The sequence below is a fragment of the Sparus aurata genome, chromosome 15 (assembly GCF_900880675.1).
Source record: "Sparus aurata chromosome 15, fSpaAur1.1, whole genome shotgun sequence".
In the NCBI taxonomy this organism is placed as follows: domain Eukaryota; kingdom Metazoa; phylum Chordata; class Actinopteri; order Spariformes; family Sparidae; genus Sparus; species Sparus aurata.
This window is the reverse complement of record NC_044201.1, coordinates 21576727-21604083: the sequence shown is the minus strand read 5'-3', so window position 1 is coordinate 21604083 and position 27357 is coordinate 21576727. Positions and strand designations below refer to the sequence as shown.

General features: G+C 41.8%; 1 protein-coding gene across 1 annotated transcript; it reads left to right on the top strand.

The window, feature by feature from the left end:
* The first annotated feature begins 1000 nt into the window (after positions 1-1000).
* Positions 1001-26399, top strand: rgs17 (regulator of G protein signaling 17). Its single transcript, XM_030442315.1, has 6 exons — positions 1001-1194; positions 5741-6111; positions 10564-10694; positions 15713-15787; positions 15883-16114; positions 16306-26399. The coding sequence occupies exons 2-6, from the start codon at positions 6109-6111 to the stop codon at positions 16492-16494; spliced, it is 630 nt and encodes a 209-aa protein (XP_030298175.1). The 5' UTR covers positions 1001-1194; positions 5741-6108; the 3' UTR covers positions 16495-26399.
* The last annotated feature ends 958 nt before the right edge of the window (positions 26400-27357 follow it).

Here is a 27357-nt window from a genome sequence, read left to right as displayed (position 1 = left end):
TCCTTTTTGCTTTGAGGAAAACAAAGATGATGATAATAAATGAAGCAGTTCATAATATCACATTATCTGCTTGTGCATTTATTTAAGTATAGTAAGTTTAAATTATTGTACTATAGAAGAATTATACTTTAGAAATGAGGGCTCGTGATGTGGTAAAAATTGCGATATGATTTTCATTTTCACAGAAAAAACTATTGAAATCGTGATGGTGTGACATTTGTTGGGGGTTTCCTCACATCTGGAGAACCACAGCTGTAGGCAGGCAGCACTACACCACTAGCGCTTCATTATAAGGCTGATTTTTCCACAACTGCAGCACAACTGCAGCTTATCAGGATTTGGATATTCCACTCTGTAATATTGTGATTGTGATTATGTTTTGAATAATTGTGCAGCCCTAGTGGAAATGTTTTAATAAAGAAAAAACATATATATGCATCATAATGTATAATAAGGTCATTATAAAGTCACTGAATATACACATAAGGCTATACATGAAGAATGGGTTGTGTGTGAGGACATAGTCGCATTTTTTAGGTCGTAAATAAATATAGCAACTTTAAAAACAGAGTTCGAAAACTGCTTTGGCAATGAATCAAAGTCTATTCGAATGTGAGTCAAAAGAAAATATAAGAACCCATAAAGTCAATATGAGTCATTACAAATAATAGGAATAATTGTGATAAAACAGGTAAGATCCCAGAAAAAAAGGGAGGGGGGAATGCAAAAATAGAAAAAAGGATGAGAATCATAGGAATTAAGATTAGATAAAATGATTATAAGCAGGAATAAAGGACAATAAATAGGTTGAAAGTGACAAATGAAGGCAGTAAAGGACAGTCTGATGATGATGAACGTGTTCTTTCTGTTGCCATGTTGACATGTTGTGTTCTGTAACGCTGTAGTGCAGTCTGCTGGACGGCAGACGTGTTCTGACCCTGTGTGCTCGCCGGAGCCTCAGCAGTGCATCTCCTCACCGACTGCAGCCACAGATCAGCGACGGTGGCAGCGCGCCTGCGCAGTGCATCCAGGGGCTCGGCGGCGTTCGGTGCTGAAGTGGGGCGGATGGCAGAAAAACAGCGGCGATGGACATTACACCGCGGGATTCCCACTTACGATGTCGCTAAATGAGCATCGGGACACCGCGTTCTCCCACCTATCACCCTAGGACACTGACAGCTCAACGAAAAAGGGGTAAGATGCTGTTTATTGCGCGCTAATGCTCCACACGGGCAGGCTAGCTGACGTTAGCACGGCGCTAGCTGCTGCTGCTGCTGCTCAGCTGCCACCTCCTCCTCTCGCTGCGAGAGATAGCGGATCTGTCGGCTAAAGCTAGCGAGCAGAAAGTGGGTGGTGTTTGATTTTTCTGAGAAATGTCGGTGCAGGCAGAGAGACAAGCAGGCAGGCAGGCAGACAGACAGACGGACAGCGCTGTGCAGCTGATCGCGTTGTCCCTCGGTGCTGTCAGCCCGGGCAGAGGGGGATCTCCTCTCCCGGGCTTGGTCGGACCTGCAGCCGCTGTGCTCAGATGGTTCGGACAGCTTCAGGAAAAAAAAAAACAAAAAAAAATAAAACATGCAAAAAGCAGCCGGCTAGCCCAGCAGAGCTAGTGCACACAGTGAGAGAGAGAGAGAGCAGGGTCCGAGCAGCCTGCCTACTTCTGATCCGGAGACATGCACAGGCCTGCAGGCAGATGCAACAGATCCAGCGCTGCGACAGCACCCCTCCACAGACACGACCATGTCAGCCCCGCTGTGACTTCTCCAGACCCCCGGCCCCTCTGCTGCCATGCCCGGGAGAGAGATCAGGCAGTGGCGCTCAGCTGAGGGGAGCACCCACACTGCAGGTTCCCCACGAGTGTGTTGAGTCAGAGGCAGCCCAGGTTGTGTCGCTGCTACATCCTGAGAGACTTCCTCATCTCACTCCCTGTCTCTGTAACACATGTGAGATGAATCTGATTTTAAAACACTAAACATCCACAGCACCAGTGTGTACAGAGGCAGAGGTAACAACACTTTAAAGCTTTAAAGGTGCAATGTGCAGTTTCAGGGAAGTAAGATTTTTTTTTTTCACGCCTAAACAAACAAACTCTTTGGTTCCTTGACCGAAACAAACAAACTGACCTTAAACAACAACACAATTTCATGCTGTTTTACTCTGTCTGTATGTGGCGGACCCTGCCACCTCTCTAGCTTCAAACAGTGTTCTGGAAACTTTGCTTTTCTCTCCGAGATGTTCCTTAGTTTGATATCATTACCTCCTTAATAACGTCAACGTAATCATTTTGAAAGAGAAGATTAAATGCGACCGCAGGGCTTTTTCCTGTGGCAGACAGTTGTAATGTGACGCATTTACAGTTGTTCTAATAATCAATAACGTGATTCAATCAATCATGTAGGGCTGCAAATAACCAATACTCTCGCCGTTAATTAGTCTGCTGAAACATTTGCCGATGAATTGATTTGTTGTTTTGTCTATAAAATATCAGAAAATGGTGAAAAATGTTTCCCGGAGCAAAAGACGACGTCCTCAGGTGTCTCGTGTCCCAAAGATATTCAGTGTCCTGTCACAGAGGAAGTCAAGAAATCATACTATATTCACATTTAATAATCTGGAATCTAAGAACTTTTAACTTTTATCTCAATAGTTGGCATTTAATTTGACTGATTAATCACGTAATCTTTGCAGATCTCATCAGTTATTAGTCACAACTGAAGTGTTGTAGGCCTCCAAAAGATGGTAACTTTCATTCCAATTGGTAATTTTGTTCAGAAAATGGGGAAATTGTCAATAAGTGTCTTGCGTACAACCTTGGAAAAAGTACACAGATGATTACATGCGTTTTTCCGTCAGTAGACAAATCGACGAATAATCAGCTCTAGCTCCGACAGGCATCATAACGAGGCACTGTTCCCTTCTTCTGGCTCAACAGTAGCCCCAGACACGAGCTAAACGATGGTAAAATGGTAGATTTGCTTCACTTAACAGCCCCAAATACAATGGCAATCGATTGTGTCAGAATCCACTAGCAATTCCGCCAGTGGACGTAAAAAGTTCATTTTGCACCCTGCTCCCAACCCTCCGGTGAAGCATGTCACTAAAGTTACTCTGTGGCCGTGTTGCTCCTGGGAACAGGCGGTTAAAACTCTAAAAGCCTCATCTTTGCACACAGCTATGCAAAATCATTCATCACCGTAGATTTTTAATATACAAGGGACAGTTCTGTGTTCAAACCAGATTCAACTGGCGTGAGCAGACGTTGAAGCCTCTCTTGGCGAACGAGCGATTTCTGCAGGAGAGGCGGCGCGCTCGGTCAGATCGGACAAATGATAGCCACGTGCGAATGTCAAGTGTGAGTTTATGATTTGTGCTGCATTCCTGAGAAATAAAATAGCATTTCGTGTAGTTTTGTTGAACACGTATTTTTTCACATCGCTCAGTAGTAATTTTGAGATTCCATGTCTGTTGCTCGTCGCCGTCTCTCACTTGCTACTTTTAGCCACAGACGAGTCATAGCTCGCAACATAAAGAGTCTCCAGTGTTGAGGTCAACACGTGAACACTTGCAGGCTGTTGTTTATGAGTGAGGTAGTTGTTGGAACAGTAATTCCTGTATGAAAATCAGGCAGCGTGAGAGCAACCAGGGCAGCTCTGTAGCCTTTAGGGTCCAAGTTTCCTTCAGGGACAGAATCCAGCGAGTGACTCCTGACTGTGAGTAAGTGTTGGGCTGTGGCACCAACGGTCGGCTTAACCCTGTTAAACGATGAGTTTCAAAGTGGATGTAATGATGATGAGGACTGCTTCAACACTCATTTGCTGCGTTTGCTTCGTTTCTTGATTTGATTTGTTTTTTTCTTTTGTTCGACCACATCCTGTAGCTTATCTCAGATGGATCAGTGTCAGCGTTTATGTTGGTTGTCGACAAGGAAGAAGAAGAAGCAGACAAGACACGCCAAAGATGCGTTCGAGGTAGTTGGGACACAGTGTAGCAGTGCAACAAATAATTGTTTTCATTATTCCCTTTTTGTGGGTTTGTTTGATTGTGTAACTGATGAGTGATGGGAAATAGGATGAGGAAGAGGGGAGCGGGTTACAGGGACACAGCTTTTGTACATATAAGAGCCAAATTACATTAAAATGAGTCATTAAAATGAATCCAACAAACAATTAGCCCTCACCCAAGGATAAATTCCGAAAGAAGAACATTTCTTTTATGCAGCATTGTTGATAGTCTACCTATTGATACAAGTGCAGTCATGTGAGCAAGCCAACCTGACCATATACGAAATCACTCAGCGGCATCTAACGTAACTGCAAGCTACTGATCTAAGTGCGTATTGTGAAAAGATAATGGCCAGTTATCTGTTTTATTATCCCAAGTGTATGAGCTACAGCTGCTGCCCCCCAACTTTTTGTCAGATCAGTTTAATATACTTCAAAAATAATTTGGTTGCATATGTCGCAGGGGGTCCCTGCTCTGTCTCTGTATCAGCTACGGAATCCTCTGCCTGAATAACATAAGAGACCCCTGGTTCAAACTGTGGGAGCTTTCCTGTAGCGTCCCCCCGGTATATAGGCTGATCTGGATTCTGGCGTGATCTTGCTGCCTCCATGGAAGCTCACCTGATATAAAAACTGGACTGCGCATCGTGTTCTCATGTTGGTGGTGGTTATGCATCGCTAATGATCGTGATTTTCAAATTACACCGAATTTAGTCAGACTGGTGATTATTTGCACCAGTTAACCTTCAGACTCGTAACACCTGAAATTATTGAGTCATACGTGACAAAACATTTTAGAATCAGTCCAGCAGGCTGGCTCTGATTCCAAAACATTTTGGAACGAAAGTATGAATCATTTACACACCGAGATTTGTAAATATAGTGGCCAGGTTTGAAAATCCTGGAATAGTCCTTTAATGCAAGTGTTGTCTCATGTGAGGCAGCAGTTTTTTGTTTCCCAAAAAATAGAAAAAGGATCAAATGTGATGATACGAAGTTATGGTCTGGTTATTTAAAAAACATTTCTTATCAAGTTTACAGAACAGTGTCTGTATTAGAGCTGGGTATCCCCAGGTACCTCGCGATACGATACTATCAAGATATTTTGCCCACGATAACAATAATATCGCGATTCTGCGATTCTGCAACAATCGATATATTGCAAGAAATTTCATCCACGATACATCACGATATCTGTGTCACTGAAGAAATTCATAATTTATTGACTGCACTGAATCCATTTCACAGGAATTACAAAACATTGTCAATCAATTTCACAGGAATGACAGCCAAGTAAAACAAGGTGTATACTGCACAGTGACTCTTATTAACACACACGCTGACCGCAATTTGAATATTATTAAATATCGATATTTGGTGCCAGTGTATCGATAACGTACCTCAACACGATATATTGTAGTATCGATATTTTGGTATACCCCTAGTCTGTATTGTGATATATACTGTCACCGCCATATTGTCCATCCCTGTTATCAAATTTGTTATGTCTTAAAGTCTCTTGGCCTCAAAGATCTTCTGCTGCTGGAGCATACACTACGTGAAAACCAGGTCCATCTCTCACTGTTGTTTTTGCCAGTGTGCACTTGTGTTGTTATGTAAGCAGCGGATGTATTTCCACGCCATTGTCACTGAAGATAAATTACTGCACCTTTGGTATGTCAAATGATTCAGCTGTGATTTTGATTGTAAAAACTGTTTCTCTCTTCTCTCTTTTGCAGATGCTGTACTTTCACCGCTCCCTGTTCTCTCAAGTCCATAAATGACCCTTTCACCAAGATCCGAGGAAGCCTAGGAGGCGACGGCGAGCGAAACAAAAGGAGTGATTGAAATAAGGAAGTAAGGAGTAGGGAAGTCGTTTGGTTTCTCCTCAGATCTCACGTCCCTCTCCGTGCCCGTCGGTCAGGGATGGTGAGACCAGTAAACTCTCTTCCCCGTGGTAAAGACGACGTCCTCGCCTCGCCCCGCGCCTCCAGCCAGACAGTCCACCAGTCAGTCACTCCGTCAAACCAGCCTGCTATCGTCCAGCAACCTATTACCTCACGCCATGACTGCTCTGTCTGACCTGTTTTTAGGAACTCACTAATTCATGGTAAGTTTGACCTCGCTTCAGTGCGACTGTCATGATATATTGTTATTAGAAGTGTCCGAAAGGAAGCATTGAATCTCTGAGTTGACGTTGTTTGAATGAGCAGGAAGTAATGAAGGCGAAGAAATTGACTCTTAAGCATGTCCCCAAAAAGACAGCTTTCAGTCATCTCTATGACAACTGAGCAAACTCCATCCACTGAGGAAGTCCGAAAGATTTTAACCTGCTGGAAAAGGTTACTAAGTGGACCTTGAGTTATCCATGTGTCTCATCCATGAAGGCTACCATTAGTGTATCTTACAACAAACATGATTTAATCAGAGTCCCCACCCTAGTATGTCAATCAGCACCAGTTCATTTGAAGAAGTTAATATACTTTAATCACATATTTTACAAGCGTTTATTGAATTGGAAGTACAGAAATCCCTCATTTACATCCGTTTTCAGACATTTTAAATCGAGCTTTGACACATCCTCACTCCTCGGATCATACTTGGGTTCCTAACACTTGGTTGAACCGCACTGGATTGATTGGACATGATTGGTCAGGCACCAAACTGTCTACAGTGTGCAGAGCCTCACAGTTCACAAAGATATCAGTGCCAAACCGAAGCCAATTAAGCGAAAGATTTATATCTATTTAGAGGTTTTAAAGGAGAACAAAACTGTTGAGCACAACACTGCAACTGTCCGGTTTTCTTCCTGATCAGGGAGCCCAGTCGTAAGGACAACATGTTGTCCGTTAACATTTCTGAAGACCCGGACATGTTGATACATGTCATAGGCTACGTTCGCATTACATGTATCTGATTTGACTCTCATATTGAGAGCACGGTTCAAGACTGTATTTAAAGTTTTGGGAGCGTGACACTACTAAATATTATTGACATGAAGTGGGGACATCTCCAGTCGAGATTGTGGCGACCAAAACAGGTATTTTTCTCCAAAACAGTTGTCAGAACATGAACTTTGAGTTTGATTGAGACTGACACGGCATGATGGTTATTATAAATTGTCACAGTAACAGCTTAACAACCAATCACACCTGGGCTCACCTAGCCCCAGCAACCTACATGAAGGCCGGTTCAATCAACGACCAACAAGTGACCCTAACGACTCTGAAACTCAGAGCTCACGCGTGTTCTTAACAACTCTGTGAGGACACTCCCACACAGAGTTTAAAAGCCTGCAACTCCCCTCCAGTTAGTTAGAATTGAAGAAACCTCTTGGGTGAGAGGTGAGACGTCTTCAAGAAACTGAAACACGTCCAGTTGCCTACGATGCAGCATCTAGGTTTACCATGACCTGTATGACTTAGAATCTTCATCAACACACAGTTACATTATACAAAAGACCCGTCAGACAAAAAAAAAAAGCTTATCAAACACCATCCTTCTCAAATCTTTGCCTCCTCAAGCAATTTTAAATGATGTCTCAATTAATAAGATCTGTAAAAAGTAAGGGGGGAAAACAAGTCCACGTGTGACCAATCTTGCCGCTCTCTTATTTGTTTCCTCTCGTCTCATCTATTTGTATTTCCACACCGTATTTGCATGTGCTGTCAATGCGGCCTCCTTCTCCGGGTTTAGAACAAAGCCCTACCGTCAGCGTCGTTTGCATCTAGCTGCTTTTTTTTTCCACGGCCGCTGCCTGGTAGCTGAATAACCGCTGGCCACTCGCCGGGCGACGACATTTGCATATCAGGCAGGTCGTCGCAGCATTACCTGCCTTGTGCCGTCGTTGTAGTGAATGTCTATGTGGAGCAGTGGGAACAACACAGAGAAGGAGAGGAGGCTCCTCTGTCGATACACAGTGATTTGGATTTATTTTGAGTTTAATTTGAACCATGACTTTAGAGGTAAGAGTTTCATTTATTGTACTTTTGATTCCCAATTGCTGCGTTTTTCACACTAAGTCGCTTGGCAATTTTAAGCTTTAGTGTCCCAAATTGAGACATCTGTCATTATTAAAATCTCTACCCCAAGAAGTAGAGAAGTCCTAACATGGCATCCTCTTCTTAGCTGATCTTTGCAATGTCTCCTGGTGTAGATTCTGGCTGTTGTGGAAGAGCTGATCCAGTCTAAGCTTATTGCACAGTAAAATAAGGTTTTTCCCGTCCTGTTTAGTTCACAGGAAGTGTTATTATCTCTTACCTGGAGGCAGATGAAAAATAGCATTTCCAGACTATACTGAAAATTTGCATCGGGTAGAATAATGAGTTCTTAGAGAGTGGTATTTCTATTCACAGTCGCCTAAAGGCTTGAAAAGCAGTATCAGCGGGGTTGAAGTGGCTTTTCACACCCTTCCACCTGCAAGGCCGAAGCTGCTGGCACATTCACCTTCAAAGCCTTTCTAAAGGCCACGGTGAACCCCGGGCAATGCCCAGATGTAGGTGCACACTTTTGTTACTTGAGCTTGATTGTTAAAATCGCGCCGAAGTACGAATGCAGTGGCAGAAAAATGGCTTGTATGAGTGGGAACTGGTCAGTAGGAAAGTTCTGGTGTGCTCTGCACAGTCTACGCCCAAGTTGGTGATGTTTTCTAAAAGTCGAACAAATAGTTTCTCTCTGTGCACATTTGAGTCCTGAAGAACAAAACAGATCCTCCATTGTCAGTGTGCCCTCAATCATGTCAAATGTTTTGTGTGTTAACCATCTACTTCTTCAAAAATGCCTGAAATAAATGAATGACTCAAGTTTAATGGCTACAACTCTGTTTGAAATGGATACACATCTTCAGGAGAAAGTAGCTCTAACTGATTAATGATGACGGTGAAATGAGTTGATTAATCACTTTTAAGCATGTAAGTCATTTACCAAACGCTCTCTGACTATATGACAGTAAATAATGTCTTAAGGTGCCGTGACCTCTACGAAATTGTGATCGCTACGAACTTTGACTTGCTTTTGGAAAGACAAGCTGCTTATGAGTTTTGCCATTTACTGGATACTTAATACTACAAATAAAATTGTTAATCGTCTGTCGGTCGATTGGTACACTACTTCGGTTCAGACTGGACGGGTTGGCATGAAATTTAGCCAGATGAACAGTCTTAGTTCGGGGATCATGTATGAAATCTCAATGGAAAATTATTAAGCCTGCCTGGCGATCAAGTCGTCAAGCCTGGCACCATTTCTGTCTGCCTACACATCTCCATTATAGGAGAAGAAGAAAACGAGCAAAAGAAGGAGAATCTTTATTTATCTCACGTAATCAATGAACAATGTAGTGAACCTGGTTCTCTGAATTGAAGCCATCTTGGAGGAGCCTGGGGCAGCCAACATATGGCGCCCTGGGACCAGCTCCGGAATTAAGCCGGTGCTTTGGTCAAGGGCACCTGGAGGAAACCCACCCAAGCATGTGGAGAACATTCAGCCGCCACACATTTCAGAAGGGATTTGTAGCACAGAACCTTCCTGCTGTGAGACTACAGTGTTGACCGCTTCACCACGGAAGAATGAATGAGTCGTCTCGCCGGTGTTGTCCATAGTTGCATTTCTAAGGGTAATGGAAAGCAACTCAGTTGTCTTTGCAATAGCGGTGCCAACAGTAAACCCACTCAGAAACACTAGGGGAAAGGAAGTTCGTTTTCTCATCAAATCGTGATCCTTTAACTATTTATCCACGACTGTTTGTGCTGTCTAAAGTTTTGCTTTGTGATCAAACACCTGCAGAACTACCGACATTCCCATCAGCCTCTGCTGTACTTTGATTAACAAATGTTAGCATGCCAACATGTTGAACTGAGACAGTGAACGTTGTAAACATTATACTTGCCAAAAAGCGGCATGTTAGCATTATGTGCTACATAGTATACATTCTCATAACATGTTTCAGTCATTAATCGGAGATATAAAAGCATTACCAGAAACCACATTACTGTGTGTCTGCAGTGGAATGAGAGTTTGGTCTCATTTAACACAAATCAAAGGCGATCAGACAACAGCAACTCGCTCAGTGTGACCACAGAGACGCATTGTTGAAGTTTTTGTGGTGTGTCGCTGACTCAGTCCTCATCTGCCTGAAGAACGCTGCCCACTCTGAGGGCAACAACAGGCCAGACAGATGAGCACGCTTGTGTGGAAAGATTTGTGTATTTATTGTGTGTGTGTGTGTGTGAAGTGTCGACCGTGTTTTGCTGTCTGTGCCTGCGCTCATTGAGATGTGTGTGTAGTGTCTGTCAGAGCCAAGTGAAAGACTTGGCCTCACACCAGAAAGCCTCGTACCGTACAAGGAAGGGAATCCTCTCTGTCCTGCTTGAGTGCTCTGTCTCTCTCGCTTCATCACTCACACACACTCACACCCAGAGTTTCTTTTATTTTCCTCCCTATATGAGACATATAGCTGGTGAGCTGTAAGTAAACCACGGGGGCCTGGTTTGAACCCGCACTCTGTGCGATACGATAATTCATCTGAAGAGAATGTCACTGTGTTTATTTTGTGTCCACCGTGCAGCCCCGGAGTGTGAGTGGAGTGGAGATGAGAAAAAGGCAGGCGGCACACATCGAGGCCCCACCCCAGGCCCCTGGACAGCCCCGACCCAACACCTGCTGCCTCTGCTGGTGTGGCTGCTGCAAGTGTCTCTGGTAAGAAACTACTATACTATACTATGCTGTGCTGTGCTGTGCCGTGCTGTGCCGTACTATACAGTATTGTACTGTACTATACTGTTTTATACTATACTATAGTCTGCATGCCCTGCCATGCCGTGCCGTACTATATTCTATTATACTGTAATATACTATACCATACCATGCTATACTATACTGGGCCCTGCCATACTATACTGTATTGTCCTGTACGATATTATACTATATCATACTGTGCCGTGTTGTGCTGTGCCATTCTGTATTATACTGTTCTTTACTATACTATACTATTTTGCAGTACGCTATAGTGTACTACACTATATTATACTATACTGCACTATACTATAGACTGCAGTGTACTATACTGTATTATACCCTACTATACTATACTATATTATGCTATACTGCACTATACTATACACTGTAGTTTAATAAACTGTATTATACCATACTACACTATACTATACTATACTGTACTATTCTATACTTGTGCTTTAAGTGTTTGTATATTATAAATACATGTAGTGCCCGAAACATCCAACAGTTGGTCCTGCCTTTATCCTGTTACCCAATCTGTGATGGTACACTGATGTTGTGCTCAAACTCAGTTTGAGTTGAACAGTTATGAGTCAAGTCAAATTTATTCATAGGGCCAAAATCACAAATTTGCCTCAAAGTGCTTCATCTATTCCTAAAAAGTCATTAAATGGCGTGAGAGTTCCCCGAAACACCAGCAGTGGTGTATTACACAATATCTGATACGTTCTAAATCTTTTTACTATAATAATATCATAAGAATCAGTTTTGCCGGTTATTAAATGGTTGAAATAGATGTGATTGGTTACACAGTTTGTATAGTTAGCCAATTAATGTATTTAAGCGGACAGGCTGGAAACAGGTAGCCGGGTCACAAAAACAGAAAGGTAAAAATACATTTTACGGAGAACTGCCTGCGAGTCCAGGACAGTACGTGACTTCCTGGAGTCTCTGGTTGTTTCCCGTAGGCCAAGAAGCATTTAAATCCCCCAAAACAACAACCTGTTGTGGTTTCAGCTTCTACAAATGTTCTACAATTTTGGCTTTTCTTTGTCATTTGTGAGGATGAGCCAGTTTATTTTTGGGCATGTGAGAAAAGGATTATGTTTTGAATCTGTTCACCCATTTCATCATTATATCAGCTGGTATGGCCGAGAAATTGATTGTGTTAAATGTTTTTGGTTGTAAGACTTTACTGTTGGATTTCATTATATATTTAGACTCCATTAATCAGAATATCAGGCTCTCTATTGATTATTCCCGGAGCAGCATTAATTTATTTGGATTTTATAATCATTAATGGGGTCTTTTCACCCCTCACCATCTTAAATACATTTGTCTACGCCATATTTTTGTAATCAAGAAGCAGATTTTCTAGACCAGGTTTGAGGCCATGTAGAGTTTGATTTTATTTTTATGTTTCTTGTGCCATCTATCTTCTATCTATCTGGGTTTTTTTTTTTTTTTTACATAAGCTGCACAAAAAGACCCGTCCTAGATCGCCTTACCAAGCATAAATATGCTACTGGAATTAGCCAATAATTAGACGATACAGTGAGTTCAAGGTCTATCTATTAAAATGCTGACGCTAAGTTTGCATGGCTGGCTTAAAGAATTTGAATGATACCAATCACGTGTGAAAAATGTTGAATAAGTTGTGCTTAAGGAATACAATACCATTGATATGATTTCTGTATTTTTTTTTATCATCCAGGCTCTCCTCTTTTTTTCCATCATTTTGTCCTTTCATAATGCTTATAGTTCACACAGTTGTCCATTTCCTGTATGTTGTGTGCATGTACGTTTTTACATTATGTGCTCTAATCTCCCTATTCCATTGTTTTGTTATCATCTGGGTCATTTGATCGCCTCTGATTGGCTGTTGAAACTATATAGGTGAGGCTCAGGCTGGGTTTTCGTAAAAAGAATTGCGCTAGTGTTATCTTTACTTCGATAGCGATAGTTAAGGAAACGATACTTACCTTTATTATACGTACCGGTGTTTCTCCTGCATGCCTGGAGACAGCCAATCACCAGCACTATTAGATCTTATCGCAACAAGCATGCCGCATGCTTATTGGCTCACTGACGCTGATGAGATGAACACTCAGTAGGATCGTGGGAATTCAACTGGTGCCATTAAAGTATCGAAGTTCGATGCCCAGACCGAGGTGAGGCCTCGTCATGTTGTTTGTTGATTGGAGCCCTGATGAAGATCAAGTCGTCTACAGTTTGGTTTTTAGTTTATTTAGATGTGCTGATTAATCAAGAAAATAACACAAGTTAAAGAGGAGACAGTCAGTATTCCAAAAAAGAACTTTCCGTGTTTTTACACTTACAGATCGCTCTGCAGTTCAGAAACAGTCTTGCCCCTGAGCAAGGCACCAGAAGCAGTAACTGCTGTGAGGTTACAGCTGCCTCCTCGCTGTGGCCGCACTCTCGCCGGGTAGAGAGGAGTGAATGAAACATTGTTTTGAGCCAATGAATGGTGAATGTGCTGCTTCTTTCACACCACTTCATCTGAAGTGGTGGCAGCTTGTGGACCGGGCCCATAGTGAGTGCTCTGTGACTCCGCTCTGTGTTTCCTCGATCAGACGCCGGTGTCAGTTCTCCAGAACGAGCCGGGTAAATTGTCTTCAGTACCGCGCATGTTTATTTATTTTAGTGTCGAGGCCCAGGGACGGATAGGTTGCCTTCTCAGAGCAAGTTTGTGTTGAGTTGCGTGTAAATCACTGAATGCCCCCTGTGTCACGCTTTCTTTGGGGGCCATCATGCCGAGTTACGTGGCCGCGGTGTTGAATTCTTAGAGGCTGAGGGTGTACGAAAGTGTTAATAGGTCACGACATGCTGTTACAGTTTGTTTTTTTATCCGTCCTTTCCCTCTCCCTCTAACCCTCCTCACCCGCCCTCACACAAGGCCCTTATCTAGCCGGGGTGCCGTCTATTTCCATCCCCACATCACATGCAAAACAGCTGTGAGGAACAGCCCGTATATTTAGCTGTATTGTGAGGGCGCCAGGGGGCTGTGGCTAGCTTAGTCCATTACTGCCGCACAATGGGGACTTTGACAAGAGATAGCAAGAGGAAGGAAAGATCCTCCATGGTCGGACAAAAATAGACAGCCCAGTGTGTGTTGCATTGTGGACCCAGCGAGTGTGACTGAGCTACGATAGACTGAGTGGCAACGGTGTGTGTTTCGAGAGTTTTCATAAAGGCTCCAACTGAAGCTTTATTGTTTCGTCAACTTTGAATCTACGACCGCATGTGCTGTCGATTACTTTCTGAGGTTGCGGCTCAAAGTGATGCTTCTCAGCGCAATTGGCGGCTGAAAGAGGTGAAAGTGAGAGGTTGAAAGGAGACTGTTGTGATTTCTTAAACATGAGGTGACTTCTTCAGATCGCATGTTTTGTCTGACCAACAGTTCAAAGTCCAATGATTCTCAGATTACTGTGATATATGACAAATATGTGCAGTAAATCCACAAAAGTGAGAAGAATTTTTCTTTCTTCGACTTCATTAATTAATTGGTTATTAAAATAGATTTTTTGTAATCAAGCAATAGTAGTAGTTTTGGCTCTAGAATGGAGAAAATAGTGTTGACAAAGCTGTGGATTAAAACCTTTTTGGGTTTTGACGCATTATGACTCGACACCCTCAGGACAGGCTGCGTATTAGAGCTCCAAACTAACTTTATTCACCCTCCCGAAAAACAACTTTAACCATCCCAAACTGACTGTAAACATCCCAATATCCAGATGTTGTCTTTTTTTCATTGGTTCTTGACGTCTGTATTTGTTAGTTAACAGTATTAGCATTCAAAGTACTCAGCTATATCATTTTAGCACATTTATTTACTGTGAACTTGTGTTGTCACATAAAACTGCCGTTCACCATGTTCCTCTGAGATGAAACTCTCAGTCCTGCTTTGTGCGGTTAGCAGCTCTGTCAGCACCATTAGCTCTCTTAGCCAAACATAAAGCAAAGCAGCTGACAGCTAACTAGCTCTCCTCCTGCCAGTTGGAACAACATGGATTTGTTTTTCACATTATCAAGGAAAAAAGAAACAGTGTGACCCCTGTTGATGGTGAGTTAAGGGTAACCATTGGGGCTCTAACACATCATATTGTTTATAGGTCTTCTTAGGTCTTGTATCGAGTCAGTGATATTAACTAAGCCGTGCTCCGCTGTAGTCCCCGGAAGCATCCCGTGGAATATGCCTGTTCACCCCAGGCACATTGATTTTGAGGGGACGCCATTTGAAATATGCTCCAAATATGTAGAACTGCACTTTCATGAATGGTGCCAGGACTGATCAAAATTGAAGCAGCGGAGGGCCGATATATTCTCACTTTAAGTCTTTTGTAGAGGTGAATCATTGGATCCTACATTTCCCATAATGCCGTTCAAAAGCAAAAGATCACGAGTCATTTTCTCGCATTGTCGAAAGCCCCTCCAAGACATACAACGATGCGTAGACGTGATCTGTAGGTCTACCCAAACAATACTTAACTACTTAATACCTAACCCTAACCCTAACCCAGCTCTGCATACGGTAACTTTGCCTGCGTCACTGTTTCTATTCGAACACTTTTTCCAGTCCCAGTTTGACTGTTGTTCTGTTGTGTTTTAAATAATATAAATGGAGAGTGGAGTTGTGGGAGGAAGGTTTAGACAGTGTATGAAATGTTTATTAACCTGAAGAAGTGATGCTTGCTGACAGTCACTGGTGCGCGCTGTCAGTGTAGATATAATTACTTGAAACTCCTGGCTGACATTTTTTTTTTTTGCCAGTTCGGCTTCCCTGGTTCACCTGCTCGCGGAGAGATGGTTGCAGCCTTGATACATGTAAATGAAAAAGACGGAAAATGAGTCAAGATTTAACTGGAATTCTTTATCGTCTAGTTAATCCATTTAAATAGTCAGAAACATGTCCAGTTTATTACTCTGATGAGAATTAATCATTTCCCGTCTCCGACCAGGAATGAAGACAGGATGGAGAGGAGTGAACGACAGACCTGCACCAAGATGGACAGTATTGAAGCTACAGAAGAACAGTAAGTTCATCCTTCCTTTCTTCTTCTTTCTTCGTGTCCGGTATGATTTTATGTTTTGTGTGCCTCTGTCAGTCTCACACACATCCATCTTTCAGACACGCCAGTCTAGAGGAGGTGCTGTCATGGTCACGGAGTTTCGAGTTGATGCTGCGCTCGCTGGAGGGCCGGGAGGTCTTCCAGGAGTTCCTGCGCTCAGAGTACAGCGAGGACAACCTGCTTTTCTGGTTGGCCTGTGAAGATCTGAAAAAGGAGACGAACTCCACCGTGGTGGATGAGAAAGCCAGGATCATATACGAAGACTACGTGTCCATATTGTCACCCAAAGAGGTACAAGCTCCAGTTGTGTTCATCCAGTGAAAAAAGAGGCCTTTCGCCTTTTGCTCAAAGATGGCTTGTGTGATTAAACATAAAGTCACCTTTAAGAGACTCCTGGCAGCACACATTAACATAAATAACGCCAGTGGTTCAGTCCAAACTACTTCATGGTTTTTAAATGGAATTTGTTTTCCTTGCCCCAGGTGAGTCTGGACTCACGAGTAAGAGAAGGAATCAACCAGACCCTGGCGGAGCCCAGCAACCTGATGTACGAGGAGGCCCAGTTCCAGATCTACACCCTGATGCACCGCGACTCCTTCCCCCGTTTCCTCAACTCCTCCGTTTACAGAGACCTCCTGGCCAACAGGAGGCGCGCCTGCCTCGACACCTAGAGCCCTCCACCTCCCCCTCATCGCCACCGTACGCCAACAAGACTACTACTTAAACTTCAAATACTACTATGGTGCCAGAAGTCGGGTTTGGAAAATCTCTCCCTCTTTTTTCGATTGAAAAGACTGAATGACATCCGAGATAGCTGGTTGTTTTTGTTTTTTTATTTATATTTTTTAAGCGATTTATATCCAGTTCTCCACTGGAGTCAGGTCGGCCTTTGCTGGTGGGTTATTGGTCCATTTAAGACCATTAATGCTGGCCAGTGATTGTTGTGCTAGCAATTTGATGCTGTTTGTTACAGTTTGACCGGCCGACCCGCGCTGTCAGCTATCGGTCGAAGTGGCCGACCTGATGGCCGGCTGCTGGTTAACTGTGGACGAGGACTCCCTCAGGCGAGTGGGGACAGAAACAGAGAGAGAGAGACAAAAAAACGGACAAGCCAACCGTTCCTGTACTGTAATATTTAGACCTCATGCATTCTGCCCTCACTTTAATACTCTTCTAACTTTACTCATTCTCTTTTCATGTTCCGTTGATCTAATTCTGTCCCATTCCTCAGACATGTTTTGATTTTATTTAGTTCTACTTCCTTACTGTCCAGACATGACACCTAGTTGTTGGTGGGAGTTGGGGCGTCTCTGCCCGTTTACCCAGTAGAAGCACTGGCTCTGCATGTAACTCTCTCTCTCTACAGTAGCTTGACGATGTAAGCCGCGGACTGCAACCGTTTTTTGAATATTGAGATGTAGTAAGACATGAGGACCTGTCTCTCTGTCTGGCTGTCAGTGTTCAGTGAAGGGAAAAAGTACACTTCTGCCAACTTTAAAGCTTACTGCAGTTTGTTTTAGTTTTTTTTTTATTGAGGAGATTTGATGGCTTCTGCAGAACAAAGCAGCAGCAGCAGCAGCAGCACCTACCCATCCATCCACCTTGTCCATCCATCCATACGTCCATCCCGTCCCGTCCGAGCACTTTTCCTTCTTAAGGATACTTTAACTGGGAGAAGTAAGGGCTAAAATTGTGGTTGGGCAGCTACATGTATTATTATTACTCATGAACTTTAAACAAAAAAAAAAATCTCTCCACTGAGAAAAATCACAATGCCTTTACATGTAATGAAAAAGGCAGCACAAGTGCTGCTGGAGTTTTTTTCTGGAAAGCAACCACAGTTTGTCCAACGATCCCTTCCTCCCATCCTCCTCCTCCTCCCCCCTCCTCCTCCTCCTCCTTCTCCTCTTCCTCCTCCTCCCTCCAACTCAGACCATCACAGCCTGACAAGCACAGGTGCCCAATCTGGGGGTAAAAACACAGCCGGAGAAGATAAACACAAACCCACATTGACTTTGAAATAGTCAGAGAAAGAGGGTTGAATTGAGCGTTGTGGAAGGCTGGTTTGCAGCAGGCACTGAAGTAATTGAAAGGGCTATTGAGCCCTGGCCTTTGTCTGTCAGGCTTTAGCTTTAGATGCTAGGATACATGGCGGTCCCACGACCAATATCACACTCTAGATTTGTGACCCGGGTGCCAAACATGATGTCAACGAAGCTGTGAAGAGATATTAGCTGTGACCTGTCAGCAGGCTGTAGAGTTTCCAGGCGAGCGTATGCGTAATCCTTCAGTTAGCTACTGCCCACGCAAGACGTTTTTCTACCAGAGCAAGTGAAGAGGTTTGGCGTAATTATGCTAACACGCCACCGTACAGGGCTAGCGAGGCGTTAGTCATGCCACAAGCTACGGCTAACTAGGTTTCAGCATGCTGTAGGCAAGCAGTTAGCATGCTTGTGCTAGCCATGCTAATACTCATCCGACTGCCAGCCCTCACACGCTCTGGTTTGTTTTTCTAATCTGACTTTGACAGCATGCGATGATAATGGCTGCGTGTGTACATGTACGGTGCAGTTACACACTTAACAGAAAAAAATTAGAAAAAAAAAAACTTTAAGGGGGTCTTGCCAAATGTCCCACTAACATTTTTAGTATATAAAAGGACATTTTTTAAAATTTTTATTTCAATGATGTGAACATTTGAACATGAACTTTGTTCCTGGCCTGTGGATGTGCAGTAGAAAGTGCATGAGTGCAGTATATGCTTTTTTAATTTTCTGTAAAAAAGTAACTGGGCCTCCAAGTATATTGATTACACCACATGATGGATTAGCTGGTGGTTAGCACAGTCTTAAAGTGTCAATGAAACAGTGCCACCTCCTCACTGATAAATGTCGGCATGCGCGTTGCTGCCTCCTTTAACTACCTGAAGTTCACGTGCCAACTTTGGTCCAAATTAAATGTAGGAGTAGATGGTACAGGATATCTAGCAGACTATTGAAGTGCAATTGGATGTAGGGAGTGATTATAGAGTGGCCCCATTATGTTAAATTGGTTTTGAATGCTCTTGTAAATGATTAATCATGACACCTTTCAGAAAATGTTTAAATACTGACTAAAAAGAAATGTCGTTTCGCTGCTCAAGTCCATTGAATCATAGGATTTTGAGTTTTCCAACAGACTTATTTTCACTTTTAGTGTTCCAAAATGCCAACTGGGTGAAGCTGCCAGTGCAAAACCAAGCTACGCATTTCTGCAAAAGTCGTGGAGTATTTTGTTATGATTCAGCAAAACTGACACCGTTAAGTAAACAGAGCAAGTTGAAGCCAATAATCACTAACAGTTTTGAAATGTTACTTATTTAAAGGTGCAATATGTAAGAATTGGCCGCCTCCACATCCTTCACAAAAAAGGAGGGCAGCATATCGACAGAGCGGCCGCTAACTGCTGCTAACTGTAGCCGCCATAGGCTGGTTAGCTCTGTTAGCTGTGCAGCTAGCTGTCCGGACTGGGAATTGTGGGAAACGGGGATGTGTTGGCCTCGATGCTGCGAGCACTGTAGACAAGGACGGGACAGGGCTAACCAGTTAGCATGCTAACTTCAGTAGCATTCAACATTCTTTTGATAACTTTAGGTAAAATTCTTACATATAGCACCTTTAATCGTTTGGCAATACAGTACTCACATGCAGACGACATTATTACCCACGAGGACTTTACTGATATTGCTTTGCTGCTCTGATAAAGAGCTTGTGTTCATGCATGTGCTCAGTAACGAACCAACTCTGACACCGAAGGATCGACTTTTCACACTTTATTGCAGGAAACAAAACGCATTTTTCGACGTTGTATTTGGACAACTCCGTGCGTTTTTTGTTTGTTTTTTTGACTCGGTAGAAGAATCCCCGTCACTCCCGCAGATGAACCCCCCTCTTCTGCGCAGCAAAGTCGCGTTTCCTCGCTGCCGAGTCTACACGGTAATTAGCAAGAGAATGTTTCACCGAGAACCAGATGATGAAATCATGGTGCAATTAAACCAAGTTTACATTTATAAATTGTGAGATGTTTTACCTTATTGAATACTCGTAACAGTGGGGAGGCCAACTGCCCACAGTGTGAACAGAGCAGCCAGCAGAGGTTTACAGCTGGCGGGAGACTCTTCACAGGGTTTACAGGGAGGACAGACGCAGCAGAAAACCCAGGTAACAGTGTTTTACAGGGAGGACACGCACGGCATGAAACACAGGTTTCCTGCTCGCAGTCCTTTCCTTTTAATTTATTGTGACTCTTACACAGTGGGGGGAAAGTGCACGGTTGTTTATTTTTTAATAACTGCATTTCACATGTGGATTTTACAAGCAACGGTGATGATGTGAAGTGATGTAGTGTCATCGCGGACTTTAGATTTCTCGTCTTTTTAAATTTCCATGGGTCCCGAGCGACTTTCTTTTTTTTTTTTTTTTTTCAACCGAGACGTGGCTGTGGTTTTTATCGACTGCAAAACTAAGGTTGAGAGCTGAAATGTCCTGATTAGGGTGCAGGAGGTTTGCGAAGCTTTGGCCTTACTGACACGTTCATTTAATTTTTTTCCTTTGTATAAAAAAAACGAAACAACAACAACAAACGTCTCTGTAGGCTTTTCACTACCTCTCATGTTGGTTAATTTATTTCACATCTAGTTGTCGATGTACGAGTTGTTTTTAGATCTACTTGAAGCCTAACACTGTAAACAAAAAAATGTGCACAGAAAAAATGACTATGTATATGACCGGAAGGGGTTAAAGAGAGCTTGGCCTAGTTGACATTATTATTTGTTTTTTTGTTTGTATGTATGTATGTTTTTAATTGTGTTGAGCTGAACTAGATTTTGCATCTCTGTAAAGAATTCAGGAATCCGCTGTCTAAGGGCTAATCCCATTTTTGCCTATGCAAATCTGTTACTGTGGGTGAGTTGGGAAAGGGCGAGCGACCGCACCTTTCAGCTGTTTTAGATGGACCATGGTTTACATTGCCCTTTGCTGATATTCTTCAATCTTATTCAGCAAAAATGTACGCTTATTTTTGTTTCTATATAAATATTATATATATACATATATATATAAAACAAGTAATATACAGAGAAAGTAGTATATGCCTTTGTGATGATAAAAAAAAAAGAAACCTTGCTGAAAACAAAATAAATGTGTTGTTGTCTGACATTATGTGGCTGTGTGCTGGAGTCTTGGTGAGAAGAAATAGACGACTGGAACTCAACTTCGTCGACTGTAAAGTTGACCGACCTGAGGAAAAAAAAAAAAAAACTTCTCATTTGCTCAGGCTACGACACAAGTAGCTGGCCATGTGCAGTATTTCCTAACTGAGGGGAAAAAAAACAAAAAAAACTTTATTTATTTAAGGTGCAAGTACATTGTGACTCTGATGTTCAGCCTGTGAGGTGGAAGAAAGGTATTGGGGCCACGCAGGACTTGTTCTTGTCATTTCTCATTGTAAATGTTTGGTCGCATTTAAAGCAAGACTATGTAACTTTTGCTAAACAAAGGCCTTTTGTTGTCACAGCTGATGGATGCGGGATATGATGAAGTGTGTAAATGTAGCACAATTAGAGAAGAGACAAGTCATAGGCCCAATCCCAATACTCCCCTCGCCCTGACAACTAAGCCCTGCTCCTCCGTTTAGCTCGGTTTGCGCCTTGAGGTAGGGCGTCCCAACTGTTATTGGGCTAGACGGGTGAGGTTAGGGTTACTGTTTCAATGTATCACGGTCTTTTTTTTACGCCTCAGCACTGGTGACAGCCTTGCCCATCCATCCTGCGAAGACTTGAGGAAATTTCTTCACATTTTATAAAAATGTCCACTATAACTCGAGGATGAACTGATCCGATTTTGGTGGCCAAAGGTCAAGTTCATTGAGACCTCATGGCGCCCAATTCTTGTGAACGCGTGGTTTTAAAAACGCCTCGAGGGAATTTCTTTAAATTTGGTAGATTTTGGGCTGTAACTGAACTTAATTTAAACAATAATTACGATGAGATAAGATCAATCTAATGTGATAAAATGGGAGAGTTTTTGACATTCGTTACCCACTTGATATAAACATTTGATGTATTTTTAGAGGTTAAAGGCACAGTGACATCATAATTTTCTGCTAAAAATGTTATGGCCATTATTCAACACCGTGGCTCAAGAAAGCAACTTGACTGGTGCACGGAGACAAACAACCTAAATGAGGTAGTTGTAGTTTTAAATGAACAAGCATAAAATGTTTTCTTTAAGATTTCTGTATGTCTCAGTGGCCAACTAGCTAGCTAGCAGATTTCACATAGTAATGGCTGATTTTTGCACATCAGTCTCGTGTTTTTACTTATTTAAATGCTCCATTCCACCACAAATTTAAGCTAAGTCCAGTAGCAGGGCTGGTGCACTCATCCAAGAGACTGGCAGGGTAAGACCACAGGTCACTAATGAATAGCCTATAAAGCACCGTTAAAGTTAGCGACCAGCTAAAAAAGTAGTGCTCTTTGTTCGATAGCACAAAGTTATAAACGGATCCGTGAGCGTATGAGGGTCTTAAAGTGTTGTCCCATTTCATAGGTGAAGATTTAAACCACCATAACTCGTGACTCTCTTCGTAGGGGCAGGGGAGCACTCAAACACAAGGAGTCGGGGTCAAGATTGGCAAGTGGGATTGGGCTTTAGAATTAGCAAACTGACATTAGCCACCGCAAGCTAGCAGCCACACTAGGCCGAGTAAGGCTGTAATGTTAAAACTTTAAAATACAGTATGTGCTGAATTGAGCAAAGATAAATTTATTTATGAACTTGCACTTGTTGGATTTGCACTGTATTATTTTTTTCATTCAAAATTTACGTAGTCTCACTTTGAAGGGCCGAGTTGGAGCAAACCTGGAGTTATTAATAGAATCTGCCTTTGAGATGTGCACTGTCCATACATACGTCACATTTTATAACCAGTAACTCATTAACAACATTTTTTTTTTTTTTAAAGATCCACCTGCCATGTAATAATCAACATCTTACCGTGATTATGTTGTTTGTCAGTGGACTCGTAATCAAACGAGTGCAGCGCCATGTCATCAGCAAACAGCAGCAATTTATTTTTCTATTCTCGTTCTTTTTGTAGCCACATCCAGTCAGACTATCACTGTGTTAATACGGTAGCGTCGATGCAGAACACATCGTCAGAAGCGGGGTTTTTCCCTTTTTTTTTGTAATACTCCGCTAATGCAAGATGTAAAAAGAAGTCAGTAATAAGTTACTTGAAAGACCATTCGCTCAGCTCTCAGGAGCCCCTTTTAGCTTCAAGTTGAGGTTTAATTTCGGTCTGATAATTAATATTTTTTTGTACAGAACATTTAGCTCTTGGAAATGAGAACAGGAAGGTCGATGTACACTTTCCCCCTCCCCCCACAGTTTCCTCACAGTGCATCAGAAAGACAGGTTTGTCGACTGATGTTGGTTTGAAACCTGCCTCGTTTTGTTTCCCTTAGGTTCGATTCGGTGCCTCTTTATGCTTCACAACAGACCTCAAGATCTCTTTTTCTCTGTCTGCATCACTTTCTCTTTCTCGGGCTCTCGCTTCCTCTCTGTAAAATCACACATACGATGCAGTTAATAGCAGTTACAGCAAAAAAAAAAGAAAGAAATCACACCGATGTTTCCTCCTACATGAATACCGTCACCCCTCATAGTGTCTCTTTCGTACCTCTTCCAGAGGTGTTACTTTGGGGAAAGAGATTGTGTCCGTGCAGGTACTAGGTTGAAGTTGGGTTTCAACAGTTTTTAGGCAATCACTTTTCTCTTTATTGATTTAGATGCCTAAGCCTCTTGGTTCTTGTCATGCCTTTGTAGATAGATCAAAAGTGGTTGAGAAACGATCAGCAGGTGAAAAATGAAAAGAATTTTACTGTCACTTTGGGCGAAAAAAAAAAACAAGTGACTTTTTTCTATTCAGCATGCTTTTTGCTAAATAAATGAAATAATTCAGTTATTTGCTATAAACGATACTGTATGAGTATGTATTCAAGTACTGCAGTATGCAGACAATTAAAAATATCAGAAACTCTTTTGAGAGGTTCATATTTTTCTTCTAGTATGTTTCACTAATATTGACGGTTATGGGTTCTTAATTCTTGTTTTGAGTGTTATGAATTGCCAGAATGACTAAATGACCCTCTTTGTATTAACAAATATGGTTGTTAGAAACATGCATGACTTGCAGAGCAATTTAACCCGGACAGTGCTAGTGCAGCAGGCTTTAGATCAAGAGTCTGGTCAGTTGAGCTCAAACTTTAATTTATTATTGATGACCTGATGACCTGGCTGTTATTTACATCAAGGCAGGCGAAGCTTTAGCCTTGTGGTCGCTAAGGGTCAACAAGGCAGAGTGGACTGGAATCCTGCCACACAAAGCAAATGTGACCTCAGTTCATGAGTTCAACAGCTTGTGCAACCTCCTCAAACATCTCAGAGCACTGTGTCCCACTGGGTCAACCTTCAGGGTCGTGTCGCCCAAGGATCTGATTGCTTTTCGTCAGGACTTTGAATTTTATCAAAGGAAACTGATTATCAATCCGTGATTGGCAAAAGTGCCCTGGGATGCAGGAATCCCTTAAGTGTAGCATTAAAAAGACTTTTCTACCGTATTATTCCAACCCTGACCTGACGAAACACCATCCTCTGTTGTAGAAAAGCACAGCAGGGACTGGACTCATCTGGCCTCGTCTTGTAAATGTAAATCTCTACTAGAGACAGCTGGTTCAAAAAATACTTAATTATGTTGGTGTTGGCAATTATCTGCATGATAGTAAAATACAGATGCAACTGTAGGATCAAGATTAAAGAAATATTTACACCCAAGACTAGTTGGGTGAACATTTGACTCACCTCACAGCTAAATTGACATTAGCTGCAGAGGCTAAAACTGTAGTAAAAACATTTTTGGTGTGGAGAGTTGTGTATGATGTTGTTTGACATTTTTGGGGAATAACTTCTTCACTTTCTTGCCAAGAGTTAGATGAGAAGATTGATCCCAATCTCACGTTTGTACGTTAAGGATTAAGCTAACATTACACAGCCAGCGGCTAGTTAGCTTAGATTAGCTAGGACTAGCAAATCTGGCTCTGTTCACATCTTCAGAGTGCTTGTTTCATCTTGTTTGTTCAATATATACATAAACCAAGAGCAAAAACATCCACTCATCATTTTGTGGGGGGTTGTATTTCAAATGATTCCAAGACAACTCAAGAAATAGTTACGCTTAATTCAGCTAATCAGCCCCTGGCTAGCCTCTAGGCTACTCTCTAGCTAACTCTCTGCAAGTGGGTAAGCAAATTTCCCAAATGTTAAGTTACTCCTTCGAAAGAATAGATTAACAAATAGTGAAAAAATTAAATAGAAGACAAGGAAGATGGACATGAAATAGTTCAAGGGAAATAAACACACTGACCAAGATTTACATGAGAAGATTGAAACCCCTGTCACATTTCTATGCTAACTATTAAGCTAATGTTAAACAGCCAGCAGCTAGGTATCTTAATTAAGCTAGTATTAGCTAGCTAAACTGCTAGCCATGCTCTATCGACATCTAAAGAGCACTTATTTACCTTGTTTAACTTGTAAAAGTGTAAAAGCAAGGGCTATATGTCAAATTATGACAAGACAGTTAAAGAACATACACTTGCTAAATTAAGCTAACTTAAACCTCTGCTCAGCTAACTCTCGGTAAGTGAGTAAGAAAATTTCCCAAATGTCAAGTTAACTTCTTCAAAAGAGTTGTGTACAATTTTGAAAAAGAGAAGGAAAAACAAAGGTTGAATTTGCCCGACACAGTGGTCAGATGTCCCGGTACGTAGGCTAACATTGGGCTACAACAATGCTTCTTCGGTGGTATGTGCCAAAATTATAATCTGTCTTTTTTGTTTCAATGTAAAGGGGTCAAAATAAATGTTGGAATATAAACTCACATGTTCTGTTGAACTCAAAATGTTCTTTATGGAAAAAAAAACAACACATTTTTGTTATTTGTCTTTTCACGTTGCTGTCGTGGGTTTGTGTCATCTTTTCTGAATCGTCCACATACTTCACAGAGCTGAAGATTTTCTGTACAGGCACTGAACATGTTGAAGTGTGACTGATGTGGGATCACGAGCAACCCTATCGGATCCAACGGAACTTGTTACTGTAACAAGAAAAGAGAAAAAAAAGCTGTTCACCATTTTTGATTTGTTCTGTAATGTTTTAATTTATTTCAGCAGGTTTTATTTGACTTTATTTCAATGTTATTGTTTTTTTTGTTTTGTTTTTTATCTCAAAAGAAGCAAAAATTGTTGTTCATCAGCCTCTGACTTCATATGAGTTACCATCACGTCAACGGCGTGTTCGGTTGTAGTACGTTTTTGATCTGCAGTTCAGTCTCTGTCCTTGTTTACACGGTGACATCTTGCATTAAGAGAAAAACTTCAATCAATGGTAACTGCCCTTGAATATCTGTAATTAAAATAGTGCTGCTAGAGAAAGAAATCTAAATGTAACAACTTACAATAAATACTTAATAGATTTTTGCCAAGTGTGACTGTGTCTTTCTTTGCGGGAGATAACTTACTTTGCAACCTCAATTCTATCAGTCAAAAATGGTGTTACGCTATGAAAAGCTAGCGATGGTAATGTCCTCCATCCAGTCAATCCACTACTCTGATACAGACTGACATATCTACATTTTGTACGGACATTCATGATTCCATAAAGGTGCTTTTCTCGCAGCGCCACCATGAGGTTGACGTTTGTGGTGTTTTGGTGAAATGTCCCAGGAAGTATTGGATGGATTGACTTTAAATTTGATTCTTGAACAACGTTAAAATTTCATGCGGCTCAGGTCTAAATTTCACCTGCAAAAATAATTACACACCTCCTCATGTGTACTTGGTGGCACGTCGGCGTTAGCATTTAGCGTTAGCGCAAAGAACCGGTCTGAAGCCTTGATAAGCTAACATTTGAGAAACGGCAACAAGAGATTGTGGCAGCAATAACGTTAAAGGATAAGTTCACGTTAAACTGAACATGTTGTTATTAACTGTTCACCCTTATGCTGATCTAAAAGTTGGCTAAAATGTTGTGATCCACAAAACATTTCTGGCGCAAAACAGCAGTGCAGCATTCCCAAAACAACTGAAGTAGACGTGGACGTGTTTTTAAATGTAAAAAAACAAAAAATAAAAATGAAATTGTTCCATACATACAGCTGATACTGCAGTTGTGTAGGAGAATGCTGAACAGCATTCATAAAAAGGTACATTTATAGTTAAACTTTAGTTAATAGTTAATTCTATTCTTCACCCACAAACAATGAAACACTGATTGTAAATGGATATAAATGCTGTCTATTTCATACAGAAACATTATTTGGATGGTATTTAATCTGCAATAATCCATAATAATGGTATAATCGCTTAAATAATGGTTTATAACACTGAATTTGAAAGTCTAAAATTGTTTATTAGCAACAGTTATTATGAGATGTTC